Source organism: Salvelinus fontinalis, chromosome 6 (genome assembly GCF_029448725.1).
Source record: "Salvelinus fontinalis isolate EN_2023a chromosome 6, ASM2944872v1, whole genome shotgun sequence".
NCBI lineage: Eukaryota > Metazoa > Chordata > Actinopteri > Salmoniformes > Salmonidae > Salvelinus > Salvelinus fontinalis.
In genome coordinates this window covers 7157422-7174499 of record NC_074670.1, presented here as the reverse complement: position 1 = coordinate 7174499, position 17078 = coordinate 7157422, and the positions used below count along the sequence as shown (strand labels likewise).

General features: G+C 42.7%; 1 protein-coding gene across 1 annotated transcript; it reads right to left on the bottom strand.

The window, feature by feature from the left end:
* Positions 1-589: 589 nt before the first annotated feature.
* LOC129856902 (sodium-dependent neutral amino acid transporter B(0)AT1-like) lies at positions 590-16679 on the bottom strand. The gene is made up of 12 exons (XM_055924660.1): positions 16475-16679; positions 9518-9658; positions 9225-9362; positions 8234-8415; positions 7924-8034; positions 7553-7665; positions 4011-4139; positions 3508-3664; positions 3004-3208; positions 2597-2756; positions 1045-1207; positions 590-808 (listed from the first exon to the last, which is right to left on the bottom strand). The coding sequence occupies exons 1-12, from the start codon at positions 16677-16679 to the stop codon at positions 590-592; spliced, it is 1923 nt and encodes a 640-aa protein (XP_055780635.1).
* Between the last annotated feature and the right edge of the window lie 399 nt (positions 16680-17078).

Sequence of the window (17078 nt, the reverse complement as noted above, 5' to 3'; positions counted from 1 at the left end):
TGCATAAAAATCCTTCTTTAACCTGTCTCCTCGCCTTCATCTACACTGAGTTGGAGTGGATTTAACAAGTGACATGAAAAAGGGATCATATCTTTCACCTGGTCAGTCTATGTCAAGGAAAGAGCAGGTGTTCTTAATGTTTTGTACACTCAGTGTATGTTAGGTGTTATGTTCACCAATAGATGGCAGTATTGACTCAATATATAGTTTGCTTCCCACTATCCGTAGCCCTTTAATGTCTGCAATAACCTCAAGAGGCCTCAGGTAGCTTATGCCAGCTACATTCCTGTAATGTTATTCTAAGATGCAATGAAATACTAAAATGTACTTACGTGTCCGGAGTCCTCGATCTAAAAAGCATCCTCAGATACTACAGTTTTCATTCATAGACATTTCAGTGTACAAGATATACAGCAATACTATGCTAAACATGTCTCAGTAAGATTCACATCAAATCACAATGTAAAGTCACAACACACTTTACACAATGAAAGAAATGAAATAAATAATCATTAATAAATAAAAACAGTACATACGTTAAAGGCTTGTATTTATTTTGTTTTTATTGGTGGGGAGTTATTACGGGTAATCAGGTATGGGATTTACCATCCTGAGCCTTGTCGTTCACGTCAATGTGGTTAGAGACTGTTTTGAGCTCTTGCTGTTCAGCCTTTGTATCTCTCTTCCTCCGTAAACATTTGTAGAGAGCAGTGCCAGGCACAGCTAGACTGGGTATCCCTGCCAGGATGAAGATTATCACATAGATCCAGGCTGGATAGGGCTTCTCCTCCAATGTAGGGAAGTTTTCCTGTAATGGAAGATGTATGGTATGAGGCTTTTAGTATGTCCGTGTTGTCACTGTTATGTACAGTACTGTACCATTTGGAGATGATGTGAATGGTGGAGCTATACATGTAAATATAGGCATATGGGAAATCTAGTATGTTAAGAGGCCTAAAAACAAATGACAGCAACATTTATGTGTTGCAATTTGGATGTTTTGATTTCAACAGATTTATAGACTTGACAGAGCAAAAATCGTACCGATTCAGCATTCCAGGTTTTATATAGGAGCGTTTCGGTGACTTTTGTGATAAAGTAGAACACAAAGATGACAAACATGATGGCGGGGCTGACAAATCTCCATGTGATCTGCCAGAAGAGGTTGGGCTTGTGGCCGACCATGAACTTTATATCCTCGTTGAACCTGGCACAGAGAGAGAGAGACACAAAACTATTGTTATTATACAGTACCAGTCAAAAGTCTGGACACACTTACTCATTCAAGGGTTTTTCTTTATTTTTACTATTTTCTACATTGTAGAATAATAGTGAAGACGTCAAAACCATTAAATAATACATATGGAATCATGTAGTAACCAAAAAAGTGTTAAAAAAATCTAAATATAGTATTTTATATTTTACATTCTTCAAAGTAGCCACCATTTGCCTTGATGACAACTTTGTACACTCTTGGCATTCTCTCAACCAGCTTCAAGAGGAATGTTTTTCCAACAGTCTTGAAGGAGTTCCCACATATGTTGAGCACTTGTTGGCTGCTTTTCCTTCACTCTGCGGTCTAACTCATCCCAAACCATCTCAATTGGGTTGAGATCAGGTGATTGTGGAGGCCAGGTCATCTGATGCAGCACTACAGAGGGTAGTACGTACAGCCCAGTACATCACTGGGGCTGAGCTGCCTGCCATCCAGGACCTCTACACCAGGGGGTGTCAGAGGAAGGCCATAAAAATTGTCAAAGACCCCAGCCACTCCAGTCGTAGACTGTTCTCTCTGCTACCGCATGGCAAGCGGTACCGGAGTGCCAAGTCTAGGACAAAAAGGCAGTTTCAACAGTTTTTACCCCCAAGCCATAAGACTCCTGAACAGGTAATCACATGGCTACCCAGATAATTTGCATTGTATGCCCCCCCAACCCCTCTTTTACGCTGCTGCTACTCTCTGTTTATCATATACGCATAGTCACTTTAACTATACATTCATGTACACACTACCTCAATTGACCCGAACAAGCAATGCCCCTGCACATTGGCTAACCAGGCTATCTGCATTGTGTCCCGCCACCCACCATCTGCCAACCCCTCTTTTACGCTACTGCTACTCTCTGTTTATCATATATGCATAGTCACTTTAACCATACCTACATATACATAATACCTCAATCAGCCCGACTAACCGGTGCCTGTATATAGCCTCGCTACTGTTATAGCCTCTCGCTACTGTATATAGCCTCGCTGCTGTTATTTTTCGCAACTTTTTACTGTTGTTTTTATTTCTTTACTTACGTATTGTTCACCTAATACCTTTTTTGCACTGTTGGTTAGAGCCTGTAAGTAAGCATTTCACTGTAAGGTCTACACCTGTTGTATTCGGCGCACGTGACAAATAGACTTTGATTTGATTTAATGTTTCGAACTCACCCCCGCCCATCTCACAGAATGAATTTATTTCTCACCGATCAATACCATAGAGGTACACAACCCCGACCATCTCACAGAATGAATTTATTTCTCACCCCGATCAATACCATAGATGTACAGAACACCGACCATCTCACAGAATTAATTTATTTCTCACCTATCAATACCATAGAGGTACACAACCCCGACCATCTCACAGAATGCAATGATCAGCAGAGGTATGGACCCAGCAAAGCTGTCAAAGAGGGACAGCCAGTAGTTCCCTGAGCCTTGAACAAATATCAGTCCAGCAATGCAGCAGAGGACACATGTTGTCCCTGTAACAGAATAAAGAACATGAGTTAAAGATATTTAACAAAGAGGTTTCAATCTCTCAACATTGGAGAAAATAGGTCTGGATTGCTCTTGTCCAGAAACAGACTGGCCATAGGGCAGTTCGGGCAAATGACAGACAGGCTGGTCCATCTTTAGACCAGTGGGGGGTTTTGGTCCGAAGGAAATTAATGGGCCGGTGTGTTGCCTGAGCTGATGTCCGGTCTCAGTCTGTTCCAACTCTTGTCTCACCTGTGGTAGCCTCCTTAGGCCAACTCTTGGGGAAAACCCCCAGGTCCTGAAGTGGTACCAGAACTCCTTCGATATTTCCAAACATGGAGGACAGGCCGAGACAGAAGAGCATAATGAAGAACAAGACTGACCAAACAGGAGATACAGGCATCTTAGTGATGGCCTCTGTGAACACGATAAAGGCCAGACCAGTTCCTTCAACCCCCTGCATCAGGACACATAGAGAAGGAGTGGAATTAGAGCTTGTTTTAAATAACATTGTGTTCCTACACTGTATAGGACTAGAATGTTCAGTGTATAGTTCCCTTTGGGATTGCCATTGCCATATAGTCAAGCTAAAATGATATTCTTATATTGTCAGTATTTACACGATGAAATGAAAAGCATGTGGAGCATGTATGTAAGAGACCTTCGCTTAGCTTTAAAACTCTGCTTTCCCATTCACAGATTTAGTCCGGGACTACGGTTAATCTGTGTCTGGGAAACCAGCCCTAAAAATCATACCTCGCTGAGGAAAGTGTTCAAGTCACAGGTCTTCAAGTTGAGTCCCTGAATGATGTCTGGATGTGTTCCATTGAGACTCTGGAGAACCTGATCATAGTTGTTCTCAGTGACGTTGCCCTCGGGGAGATCAAATGTATTCAGCAGTGTCAGGATATTTCTACAGAATCATTGTGGAAAATGAGTTGATGTCATGGCCTCTTTCGTGGTAACATTACATCTAACTATGTCACATCGGCTATCATACTGTCATATCGGAGGTAGGGGGCACTGTTAGGTACATGTAGGGTTGCAAAATTCCCCGATTTGACAGAAATCGTGGTTGGAGAATTCTCAGATGTCCTGCTTATCCCATCCTGATTCCACGACTCTTCCAACTGGGATTTCTGAAAAACCTGGGAATTTTGGGAAAGGTGACGAATTTTGGCAACTGTACTCGTATCATATCGGATGCAGTGAGTACTGTAGTAGGAACATGCCATCTACAGAGACGGGTAGATTCCTACCCGCCAAGACAGTTGTCAAATCTCTCTGTGGCTCTGAAGCCAATGATGGTGTAGATGACTGTTGCAGCGTAGACGGAGGTGAAGCCATTGACGGCAGAGATGATCACTGCATCCTGTTCACAGTTGTTACTGGGGATCAAAAACAACAACGTCCTGCTCAAATCAAATAAAATAAAATGCTATCGGTCACATACACATGGTTAGCAGATGTTAATGCGAGTGTAGCGAAATGCTTGTGCTTCTAGTTCCGACCGTGCAGTAATATCTAACAAGTAATCTAACAATTTCACAACAACTACCTTATATACTGTACCCAAGTGTAAAGGAATGAATAAGAATGTGTACTGTCATGACGTTGCACTGTTGTTGAGGTTTATGATCCCCATAAATACCTTCCCCCCTTTCCTCTCTCTACTCTACAGATGTGACTGTTGGAAAGCCCTTTGTTAACATAGAGAGAGTCTGGTAACATCAAAAGGGTGGGGAACAGAACCATATTTCGGTTATCCAACCAGCTGAAAATATGCGTTGGTACTTAAAGAATATGATGTCAGATCAGTTGTCGTCTGAGACATTGTTACTGATGATAGGATGACATAAACTGTATCTTGGAAAGTCAACACATTATAGTTATCAGATTCACATGTAATTGTTGTGCAATTTAAATGTTTAAATATGAAACTATTTGTGAAAAGATTAAATGTAATTTTAGCTTCTAAATGAGAAAATGGTTTTCATAAAGTAAAAACTCTGCTCACTCAGTGCCCAAGTGAACAGACATTGGTTGTAAACTATGAAACACGCCCGTCTCTCCCACCACTACATAAGCCCCTTTACGAAAATGTAACTTTGTTGTTCCCGAGGACATGAGGACTGCTGTCCATACATTAAAAGGGCTAATATCAACTACAAAACTAAGCCAACCTCAGCGTGAGCTCTGGTTGCGAACGGTTGAACGACAATAAACTAACGAAATTAGCATTGTGTTCCCGGTGACGTGAGGACTGCTGTCCATACCTTAAAAAGAGCGAATTTCAACGTGGAGGTGACGATCGACATGCCGGAAGGAGGAATTTCGAATATACCAGCCAGAATATAGCATACGCATATAGTATGGCAACCTGGTATGAACTTTGAACTCTTATTCACTAAAGAAGTGATACCTCCTAGCCGTTGAGTTAGCAGCATCAGCTGTAAACGTGGGCTAGGAAAGGACGGACAAAGTACCTGTTCTACCACACGACGACTGTACTACAACGTATCCACTTTACCACCAGACATTCTTCAGAGGACAAGAGATCTCTGCTGGGCAACCCAGCCTTCCATCTATGACCAATCTATCGAAGCGCAGCTCAGAGTATTTTTTTTTTTAGCATTTTCCTTTTCTAAATGGGCGGTTATTTAGAATGCATAAGATTCTGTATTTACGATAGCATAGCTTCACAAGGTCTGATAGCGACCCAAACCTTTTGTTCCTCAGTCTTCCCGCGCTTTCATTCAAACCCAACCTCCTGTCACGCCCTGGTCATAGAAAGGCTTTTATTCTCTATTTTGGTTAGGCCAGGGTGTGACTAGGGGGGGCATTCTAGTTTCTTTATTTCTATGTTTTCTGTTTCTATGTTTTGGCCGGGTATGGTTCTCAATCAGGGACAGCTGTCTATCGTTGTCCCTGATTGGGAATCATACTTAGGAAGCCTGTTTTACCACCTTAGTTGTGGGTAGTTGACTTTGTTAGTGGCATGTATAGCCCTAGTAAGCTTCACGTTCGTTTTTGTTGTTTCTTGTTTTTGTTGGCGACATTTAAAATAAAGTGAAATGTACCCTCACCACGCTGCACCTTGGTCTCATCATTACGACGATCGTGACAGCTCCTTTCTTTGTGTAACCAGCCATCATATCAGTTCCGTCAACCAGGGACGTTTTCTTGCATGACATAATTAGTAATCAATGTATTATCCATCCTGTGTATCTGTAATTCTGTGTGATTATTTAGGTATTTAGTAAATAAGTAATTAAACCAAATTTTGTATTGCTGATTCAACTTCGAAGAATTTCCGACGTTCAGATGAGACTGAATAAGGTGACGATTAATGATTGACTGCTATTGAGGTAAAAGATTACCAGGTCTTTAAGAGTTTATTCGGAAGACAACAGCTCTATTAACATGCTTTCATGGTGACCCAACTTTCTAGTTAATTACATTTACATGATTAGTTAATCAGGTAATATTAATTACAGAGAAATGATTTTATAAAATAGCATGTCATATCACTTAATCCGGCATAGCAAAGACACGACAGTACAAATAAATATATGGATGAGCGATGGCCGTGCGGAATAGGCAAGATGCAGTAGATTCTAAAGAGTACAGTATATACATATGAGATGAGTAATGTACAGTATGTAAACATTATATAAAGTGGCATTGTTTAAAGTGACTAGTGATACATTTTTTACAGCCAATTTTTTATTATTAAAGTGGCTAGAGATTTGAGTCATTATGTTAACTCAATGTTTGTGATGGCCGTTTAACAGTCTGATGGCCTTGAGATAGAAGCTGTTTTTCAGTCTCTCGGTCCCTGCTTTGATGCACCTGTACTGACCTCGCCTTCTGGATGATAGCGGTGTGAACAGGCAGTGGCTCAGGTGGTTGTTGTCCTTGATGATCTTTTTGTCCTTCCTGTGACATCGGGTGGTGTAGGTGTACTGGAGGGCAGGTAGTTTGCCCCCGGTGATGCGTTGTGCAGACCTCACTACCCTCTGGAGAGCCTTAGGGTTGTGGGCGCAGCGGTTGCCGTACCAGGCGGTGATACAGTCCGACCCGATGCTCTCGATTGTGCATCTGTAAAAGTTTGTGAGTGTTTTCGGTGACAAGCCAAATTTCTTCAGCCTCCTGAAGAAACGCTGTCTGTGTGGGTGGACCATTTCAGTTTGTTCGTGATTTGTACGCCGAGGAACTTAAAACTTTCCACCTTCTCCACTACTGTCCCGTTGATGTGGATAGGGGGTGCTCCCTCTGCTGTTTCCTGAAGTCGACGATCATCTTCTTTGTTTTTTTGATTTTGAGTGTGAGGTTATTTTCCTGACACCGCCCTCACCTCCTCCCTGTAGGCTGTCTCGTCGTTGTTGGTAATCAAGCCTACCACTGTAGTGTCGTCTGCAAACTTAATGATTGAGTTGGAGGCGTGCATGCCCACGCAGTCATGGGTGAACAGGGAGTACAGGAGAGGGCCGAGAACACACCCTTGTGGGGCCTCAGTGTTGAGGATCAGCGGAATGGAGATGTTGTTTCCTACCCTCACCACCTGGGGGCTTCCCGTCAGAAAGTCCAGGACCCAGTTTCACAGTGCGAGATCGAGACCCAGGTGCTGAGACTGAGCCTGTCCTAATATGGACCATAACGCTCTATTTTAGCACAGTTGTCGTGCTTTATAACACAATTCAAAAGTGTCCCAATACAACATAGTAAACCACTTTTTTTTCTAAAATATATATTACATAGATTTGAACAATAGTAGTTTAGATGGTTGATTGTGACTTACTGCACAGAGTTGTAGCTGGAGAAAGAGATGAGTCCACCAAATGCTATGGAGAAGGAATAAAACACCTGGGCACCTGCATCCAGCCAGGTAGTTGGGTTGGTCAGCTCTGTCAACTGGGACAACAACACAACGTTTTGTTACATGAATCAGATTTACCTGATTTATATATGACCTATTTATCTGATATCATTTCAGGGATGGGTTTGCATTTCTTTTAGTGTGTGTTTTTTTGTGAAGTGTGACAGTGTCCCAAATGGCACCCTATTCCCTATATAGTGCACTACTTTTAACCAGGGCCCATATGGCTGTAGTCAAAAGTAGTACACTATATAGGGAATAGGTTGCCATTTGGACCAAAACACTTGACTTACGTCCGGGGTGAAGAGAAACACGACTCCACTCAAAGAGCCTTTCAAAGTCAGACCTCTGATCAGGAAAATGCTCAACACTACGTAGGGTAGTGTTGAGGTGACATACACAGCCTATGAGGAGAGGAGAGACAGTGATTTCACTATACCTTTATTTATATTCGCAATCACTGAGACATGAAAACATAAAACTACCTTTATATTATTTTATTTCTCCATTTTCCAATTTTCATCCATTGTTATTGGTTATAATTGGATATAAATGTGAACGTTAACATGTAGTCCTCGTCTCAGATAGATTGAGCTGCTCTACCTTCCCAGTGGTCTCGATGCCTCGGATAATGCAGATATAGAGCACGGCCCAGGCACTGATCAGACACAGCACCATCCACCACTGCAGACCCCCGTTCTCACCAATGTCTGGGGTGGTGTTCAGGGTCTCTCTGTACCAGAAGTAATCCACTGGGGAGCTCTGCTCACACTCTGACACCAGGCCTGGGACATTTAGGTAAAGAATTGACAAATAATACATTATTATAATTAGACATACATGACTGGATGATTCATGCATAGGTTGCATCCCAAACAGTACTCTATTTCCTAGTGCAAAACGTTTGACCCGGGCCAATAGAGCTCTGGTCAAAAGTATTGCACTATAGGGAATAGGGTGGCATTTAGGATGCAGCCAATGTTCAGCCTTAGTACATGTACAGTATCTTCAGATTCCATAATACATGTACTTCTTCAGTGTAATATAGCTGTCATCCTGAGTGTGAAGCATGTTTATCAGGGTTGAGGTCAATTCCATTTCAATTCAGTTCATTCATTCAGAAAGTAAATTAACATTTTTCTCAGTTCTCTTCTATGAAATATCTGTTGGCTTTCTGAATTTGCAGAATAATAAATGGAATTGACCCCTGACCCCCATAATGTCTCAAATACTATACAGTACATCTGCTGCTCTCTGTTGTAATCTATGCATAGTCTCTTTAATAAGTCTACCTACATGTACATACTACCGCAACTAACCGGTGCCCCCGCACATTGACTCTGGAGCGGCACCACCCTGTATATAGTCTTGCTATTGTTATTTTACTGCTGCTCTTTAATTACTTGTCACTTTTATCTCCTATTCTTATACGTATTTTTTTCAACTGCATTGTTGGTTAGGGGCTTGTAAGTAAGCATTTCACAGTAAGGTCTACACCTGTTGTATTCAGCACATGTGACTAATACAATTTGATTTGATTTAATATCTCATTTTTACCAGTCTTGCATGGCGTGTGTCGGTACTGAACTCTTACCTGTTAGATTGTAGTTGAGGGGACACTGGCTCCAAGGCAGCGTCTCTTGGAAGGAGTTAAACAAGTACCACATCACCCAGGCCATGATGGTGTTGTAGTACAGGCTGATCATCAAAGAAACAAACATGGACGCTATGCCTGGTAAGAACACAGAGCAGTGAGTCCATGATGACTTAAGGTTTGTTGAAGCATCACGGGTAGCTCTGGTCCCGGGGCGTTTACCTGCTGCTTACATGCAACAAACTGCACGTTATGTATTTGCCCTGGACCAGAGCTAGGGGAGTGTTACTTACCAACTCCAGCTAAGTAAGGATGAATTGTTGACCACACGCCTAAACTGCCTTTCCTTAGACGTTGACCAATAGCAAACTCCAGATGGAGCAGAGGAACACCTTCTAGAACCAGCAGGATCAGGAAAGGAATCATGAATGCACCTGAGAACAAAGAGGCCACAATCAAAGCTCTTAAATCATTGGTAAATATCCATGACTGTTAATGACATCTCATGACATACAGACACCTGCAGATGTAATGGAGTGTATATTACAAGTCTTCTGTATCATATATAGGGGTGGCAGGTAGCCTAGTGGGTCGAGCTTTGGGCCATTAACCGAAAGGTTGCTGGATCGAATCCCCAAGCTGATAAGGTAAGAATCTGTCGATCTGCCCCTGAATAAGGCAGTTAACCCACTGTTCCCCGATAGGCTGTCATTCTAAATAAGAATTTGTTCTTAACTAGTTAAATAAAGGTTGAAATGTAAATATGAAACAGCTGTACTGGGGTATGGATAAACACACAGGGCTCAGAGATACACATACCTGTCTATCTAAACATACTGCCAAAAAAAGGAGAGAAACAGATGGAGAGGAACAATAAAACCACTTGGGAATCACATAACACTGATGTCCTTTTACGGAGACAAGTCAATACACCTGTTGCAGGCAGGAATGGCTGAAGTAAAGGATTTCCTTTGGCACGGGATAGTGAAGGTGTTGGTGGTTCAATGTGCAGGTGATTATCCCTCAGTTCACAACAAACACTTCTCAAGGCTTTCCTGCCCATTGGCAATCTTCAGTAGATAACAGTCTTTATCTGCCTTAACAGTCCTTATGTGTAATTCAGGCGCTTGTAGTCAAACGGTTTCCATAGAACGTGATGGGATGTTACCGTAAGTCCATTTAGGCAGTCTCTGTATTTTGATAAGATAAGAGCAGAAGTGTTTCATTCCATTTATCACACTGGGTGGATTTTACTGGGCTTAAGCACCTATCTACTCTGGGTCGGCACAAGAGAACACGTTGTAGTTACGTCCCTCATTATCCCAGTGTATAACCATTAGAAATAGTCTTCTCAATGTTTACCAACAATACAGTAGATGGCTATACAGTGTCTTCAGAAAGTATTCACACCCCTTGACTTTTTCCACATGTTGTTGTGTTCCAGCCTGAATTTAAAATGGATTCAGTTGAGATGTTGTGTCCCTGGCCTACACACAATAACTCATAATGTCAAAGTGGAATTATGTTTTGTCAAATTCTTACAAATGAATAAAAAATGAAAAGCTGAAATATCTTGAGTCAGTAAGTATTCAACCCCTTTGTTATGGCAAGACTAAATACGTTCAGGAGTAAAAATCTGCTTAATAAGTCACAATAAGTTGCATGGACTCTACAATAATAGTGTTTAACAGGATTTTTGAATGACTATCTCATCTCTGTACCCCACACATACAATTATCTGTAAGTGTCACGATCGTCGTTACGTGAAAGAGAGGAGGACCAAGGCGCAGCGTGATAACAATACATCTTCTTGTTTAATGAAGACGAAACGAACACTATACAAACTAATCAAAACAACAAACAGACGAACTTGAAGCTATACAAACAATAAGTGCAGACACTGGCAACTTACACATAGACAATCACCCACAACCTACCTAATGACTATGGCTGCCTAAATATGGCTCCCAATCAGAGACAACGATAGACAGCTGTCTCTAATTGAGAACCAATCTAGGCAACCATAGACTTAAATAAACATCTACAATGAACACAACCCCATGAACTCTACAAACACCCCCTAGACAATACAAACACCCTAGACGAGACAAAAACACACAAACATCCCCCATGTCACACCCTGACCTAACTAAAATAATAAAGAAAACAAAGATAACTAAGGCCAGGGCGTGACAGTAAGGTTCCTCAGTCGGGCAGTGAATTTCAAAAACAGATTCAACTACATAGACCAGTGACTTTTTCCAATATCTTACAAAGAAGGGCACCTATTGGTAGAAGGATGCAAAAAAAGCAGACATTGAATATCTCTTTGAGCATGGTGAAGTTATTAATTACACTTTGGATGGTGTATCAGTACACCCAGTCACTACAAAGATGTAAGTGTCCTTCCTAACTCAGTTGCCGGAGAGGAAGGAAACCGCTCAGGGATTTTATCATGAGGCCAATGTACTTTAACCCTCCTGCCGTGTTCCGATCGAATTTGACCGATTTACAAGGTTTCTCTCTGAAAATGTAGTTCATTTAATCTGATTGTCATGAGGCTCCATGACTTTGTCCACACAGGGCATTTGAACACACAAAATACATTTTGATGATTTTCATTACATTTTGGGTGTTTTATTTAACTTTTGTACACCTGTGGTGTCCCGGTCAAAAATGACCGGTCATTAGAAATGAATGGGTGAGACTACGATTAGTGTATAAAATTGAATTCAGGCACATGCCCATTCATCAGATGGACACACTTCCTCTCCCAGACCCCCACATGCATGTATGTTTGAGCACACACACACACACACACACACACACACACACACACACACACACACACACACACACACACACACACACACACACACACACACAAACACACACACACACACGCACACACAAACACACACACACACACACACACACACACACACACACACACACACACCTCACTCCCCTTCTTGGCTTCCATGGCAACCCCACAGGAACCTTTCCCCAATAGAATCTTTCCCCCACACCTGTTGGGAACCACACCTGTTGGGATTCTCACAAACAATCGCAACACTGTTTTAATAATATATATAACTTTTCTCGCAGCTCTGTGCTTTGTGCTTTGTGCTGCTCACAATTCATTCTGTGGCAGCACAATGACCAAACGATATACTGTATGTGAGGCTCTTGATAATTTCTTTGATCATGACACTGGTGAGGGGGAGAGAGTCCTTGTTAAACTTTGACACAAAGTAGTCTGTGATAAATAGCACAATACGTTTCATCTGAGTATTTGTTATAGTCAAAATAATCCATACGTTATGCTTTTTCTACTCAAAAACGAGTTGTATGAGCTCAGGTCAATGAGGCCTACAGGCCATTCAATAACAAATAGAAGTTAAAACTTGTAATGTTCACAAGAACTTAAGTTGATAAAAAGATCTAACACAACATTAGGTGATAATATATGTATTATTATGGATTTATAATCAGCTATAATGGGGCGGTCATTTTGAACCAGGAACCAGAATTAATTAACATGAAACTCAACAGGTTACTAAAACAGTTACCGAGTTTAATGGCTGTGAAAGGAGAAAATTGAGAATGGATCAACAACATTGTAGTCATTACACAATATTAAACTAATTTACAGAGTGAAAAGGAAGCCTGTATAGAACAAAAATATTCCAAAACATGCATCCTGTATGAAATAAGGCACTAAAGTAATAATGCAAAAAATGTGAATTAACTTTATGTATACAAAGTGTTATTATACAAATCCAACACAACACATCCCTGAATACCACTCTTCATTTTTTCAAGCATGGTGGTGGCTGCATCATGGTATGGGTATGCTTGTCATCAACTGGGGAGATTTATAGGATAAAACGAAACCTAATAGAACTAAGCACAGGCAAATCCTAGAGGAAAACCTGGTTCAGTTTGCTTTCCAACAGACACTGGGAGACGTTCACCTTTCAGCAGGACAATAACCTTAAACACAAGGCCAAATATACACTGGAGTTGCTTACCAAGACGACATTCAATGTTCCTGAGTTGGCTAGTTACAGATTTTACTTAAATCAGCTTGAAGATCTATTTCAAGACTTGAAAATGGCTGTCTAGCAATGATCAACAACCAACTTGAGTTTGAAGAATGTTAAAAATAATAATGTGCAAATATTGTACAATCCAGGTGTGCAAAGCTTTAAAAACTTACCCAGAAAGACTCACAGCTGTAATTGCTGCCAAAGGCGATTCTAACATGCATTGACTCAGGGGTGTGAATACTTATGTAAATTGTATATTTCAACACATTTGCAAACATTTCTAAAAACATGTTTTCACTTTGTCATTATGGGGTATTGTGTGTAGATTGTGAATAGTGAATTTAAAAAAAAGTTGAATTCAGGCTGTAACACAACAAAATGTGGACTGTAGCATCATGTGTTTGGCGACATGGGCAAAGTGCAAATTAATAACTCTGCTATACTAACTGACAATCAGTTAGATATTTTTCCTGGGATCTATCTATAGACCCCAGGCATGTCCTCTCCATCAGTCATTGACAAGTCATTATGACTGGAGGTGTAATGTAAATCAAGCTTTAACACATATACAAGGCCTGTCAGCATAAGTAGCAGTAATAGGTTACTACATTAGCTAATGAAATGCAGTGTTTGTGGTGCTGGAGCCTCCATAGAGACAGATCACCATGGAGCCTCCATAGAGACAGATCACCATGGAGCCTCCATAGAGATAGATCAACATGGAGCCTCCATAGAGACAGATCAACATGGAGCCTCCATAGAGACAGATCACCATGGAGCCTCCATAGAGACAGATCACCATGGAGCCTCCATAGAGACAGATCAACATGGAGCCTCCATAGAGACAGATCAACATGGAGCCTCCATAGAGACAGATCACCATGGAGCCTCCATAGAGAAAGATCCCCACGGAGCCCCCATAGAGACAGATCACCATGGAGCCTCCATAGAGACAGATCACCATGGAGCCTCCATAGAGACAGATCACCATGGAGCCTCCATAGAGACAGATCACCAAGGAGCCTCCATAGAGACAGATCACCATGGAGCCTCCATAGAGACAGATCACCATGGAGCCTCCATAGAGACAGATCACCAAGGAGCCTCCATAGAGACAGATCACCATGGAGCCTCCATAGAGACACATCACCACGGAGCCTCCATAGAGACAGATCACCATGGAGCCTCCATAGAGACAGATCACCAAGGAGCCTCCATAGAGACAGATCAACATGGAGCCTCCATAGAGACAGATCACATGGAGCCTCCATAGAGACAGATCACCATGACGCCTCCATAGAGAAAGATCCCCACGGAGCTCCCATAGAGACAGATCACAATGGAGCCTCCATAGAGACAGATCACCATGGAGCCCCCATAGAGACAGATCACAATGGAGCCTCCATAGAGACAGATCACCACGGAGCCTCCATAGAGACAGATCACCACGGAGCCTCCATAGAGACAGATCACCATGGAGCCCCCATAGAGACAGATCACAATGGAGCCTCCATAGAGACAGATCACCACGGAGCCTCCATAGAGACAGATCACCACGGAGCCTCCATAGAGACAGATCACCATGGAGCCCCCATAGAGACAGATCACAATGGAGCCTCCATAGAGACAGATCACCACGGAGCCTCCATAGAGACAGATCACCACGGAGCCTCCATAGAGACAGATCACCACGGAGCCTCCATAGAGACAGATCACCACGGAGCCTCCATAGAGACACATCACCATGGTTAGACTACACATAAACTAGCGACATCAACACCAGACATGTTTTTCACTGTTCTCATTAGTTCTGAGTTTTTATTGTATTGTAAGTACACTTAATGTACCTGATAACAGTGGAACAATGTGTGCAATGTGTAATTAGAATATGTGTTAAACTGCACCTACAATAATAAGAACACTGTAAAGTAAAGAAAATCAGTATTTTCCCACGGACACCAAATACAGATTGTACATCAAGCAAATCAGAGAACAACATGAGCTTTCCCTATACAAGTGATCCATCCAACCACACCAAACCACACCCCATCCAATCCAACTCCATCCAACCACACCACAGCACAACCCATTCAACCCATCCAACCTCATCCAACCACACCACACTACAGCCCATCCAACCCCATCCAATCTAACCCCATCCAACCACACCACACTACAGCCCATCCAACCCCATCCAACCACACCACACTACAGCCCATCCAACCCCATCCAATCTAACCCCATCCAACCACACCACACTACAGCCCATCCAACCACACCACAGCACAACCCATTCAACCCATCCAACCCTTCCAACCCTTCCAACCCCATCCAAACAAACCAAACCACACCACACCCCATCCAATCCAACCCCATCCAACCACACCACACTACAGCCCATCCAACCCCATCCAACCACACCACACCACAGCACAACCCATTCAACCCATCCAACCCTTCCAACCCCATCCAAACAAACCAAACCACACCCCATCCAATCCAACCCCATCCAACCACACAATACCACAGCCCATCCCACCACATCCAACCACACCACAGCACACAATTCAGTTGTGCAAAGCTTTAAAAGACTTACCCAGAAAGACTCACAGCTGTAATTGCTGCCAAAGGTGATTCTAACATGTATTGACTCAGGGGTGTGAATACTTACGTAAATTGTATATTTCAACATATTTGCAAACATTTCTAAAAACATGTTTCACACCCCATCCAACCCATCCAACCCGATCCAACCACACCACACCAAACCCCATTCAACCCCATCCAACCACACCACACCACACCACACCACAACTAACAAGACCATTCTACACTACAGCACACCACATCTAACCCCATCCAACCACACCACATACCATCCAACCCCATCCAACCACACCACAGCCCATCCAACCACACCATACCCCATCCAACCACACCACACCACATACCATCCAACCCCATCCAACCACACCACATACCATCCAACCCCATCCAACCACACCACAGCCCATCCAACCACACCATACCCCATCCAACCACACCACACCACACCACATACCATCCAATTCCATCCAACCACACCACAGCCCATCAACCACACCCTACCCCATCCAACCACACCACACCACAGCACACCCCAGCCAACCCCATTCAACCACACCCCATCCAACCCCACCACAGCACAACAACACCTACCTCCCCCATGACTCTGGCAAAGGTAAGGGAATCTCCATACGTTCCCCAGCCCCACACAGAACCCCACGCAGGTGAGCATGTATTGGGTCTTGTTGTCCCATTTGGGCCTGTCTCCACTCCCAGCCTCTTCCGTCTCCAGCTTGTCCAGGTCCTCGTGGGACAGGATCCTGTCTTCCAGGCCTGGGTTTGGCAGCTGTAGTCTCATGGTTCCTCCAGTGTAGATGGCCAGGTTCAGCAGTGTGACAGGGGAGAGCTGGTCTGTAGGTTACCGCTAGCTGGTACACTAGCTGAGGTGTGGAAAAACTGGTTGCCAACTTTGCAAAACAGCCTTTCAACTGAACTTGTTTTAGTAGATGATTGCTTTACCAAGCTGAAGAGTGACACGTGAAGTTATCTTGTCAAGTGTGACTCAACCAAAACAACACGTTCAACAATAATTGCTATATTATCTGAGAGGGAGGTGTCAGGGATGCACAGAGCCATCCTGTATCTCTTTGTATATCCTACTGTATACCCACTCTTTCTGTTAATGATGTTACTGACACCCGAGGTTCAAATAGTGATGTTTAACCTCTAGGCTATATGGCTCAACATGCAATGTCAG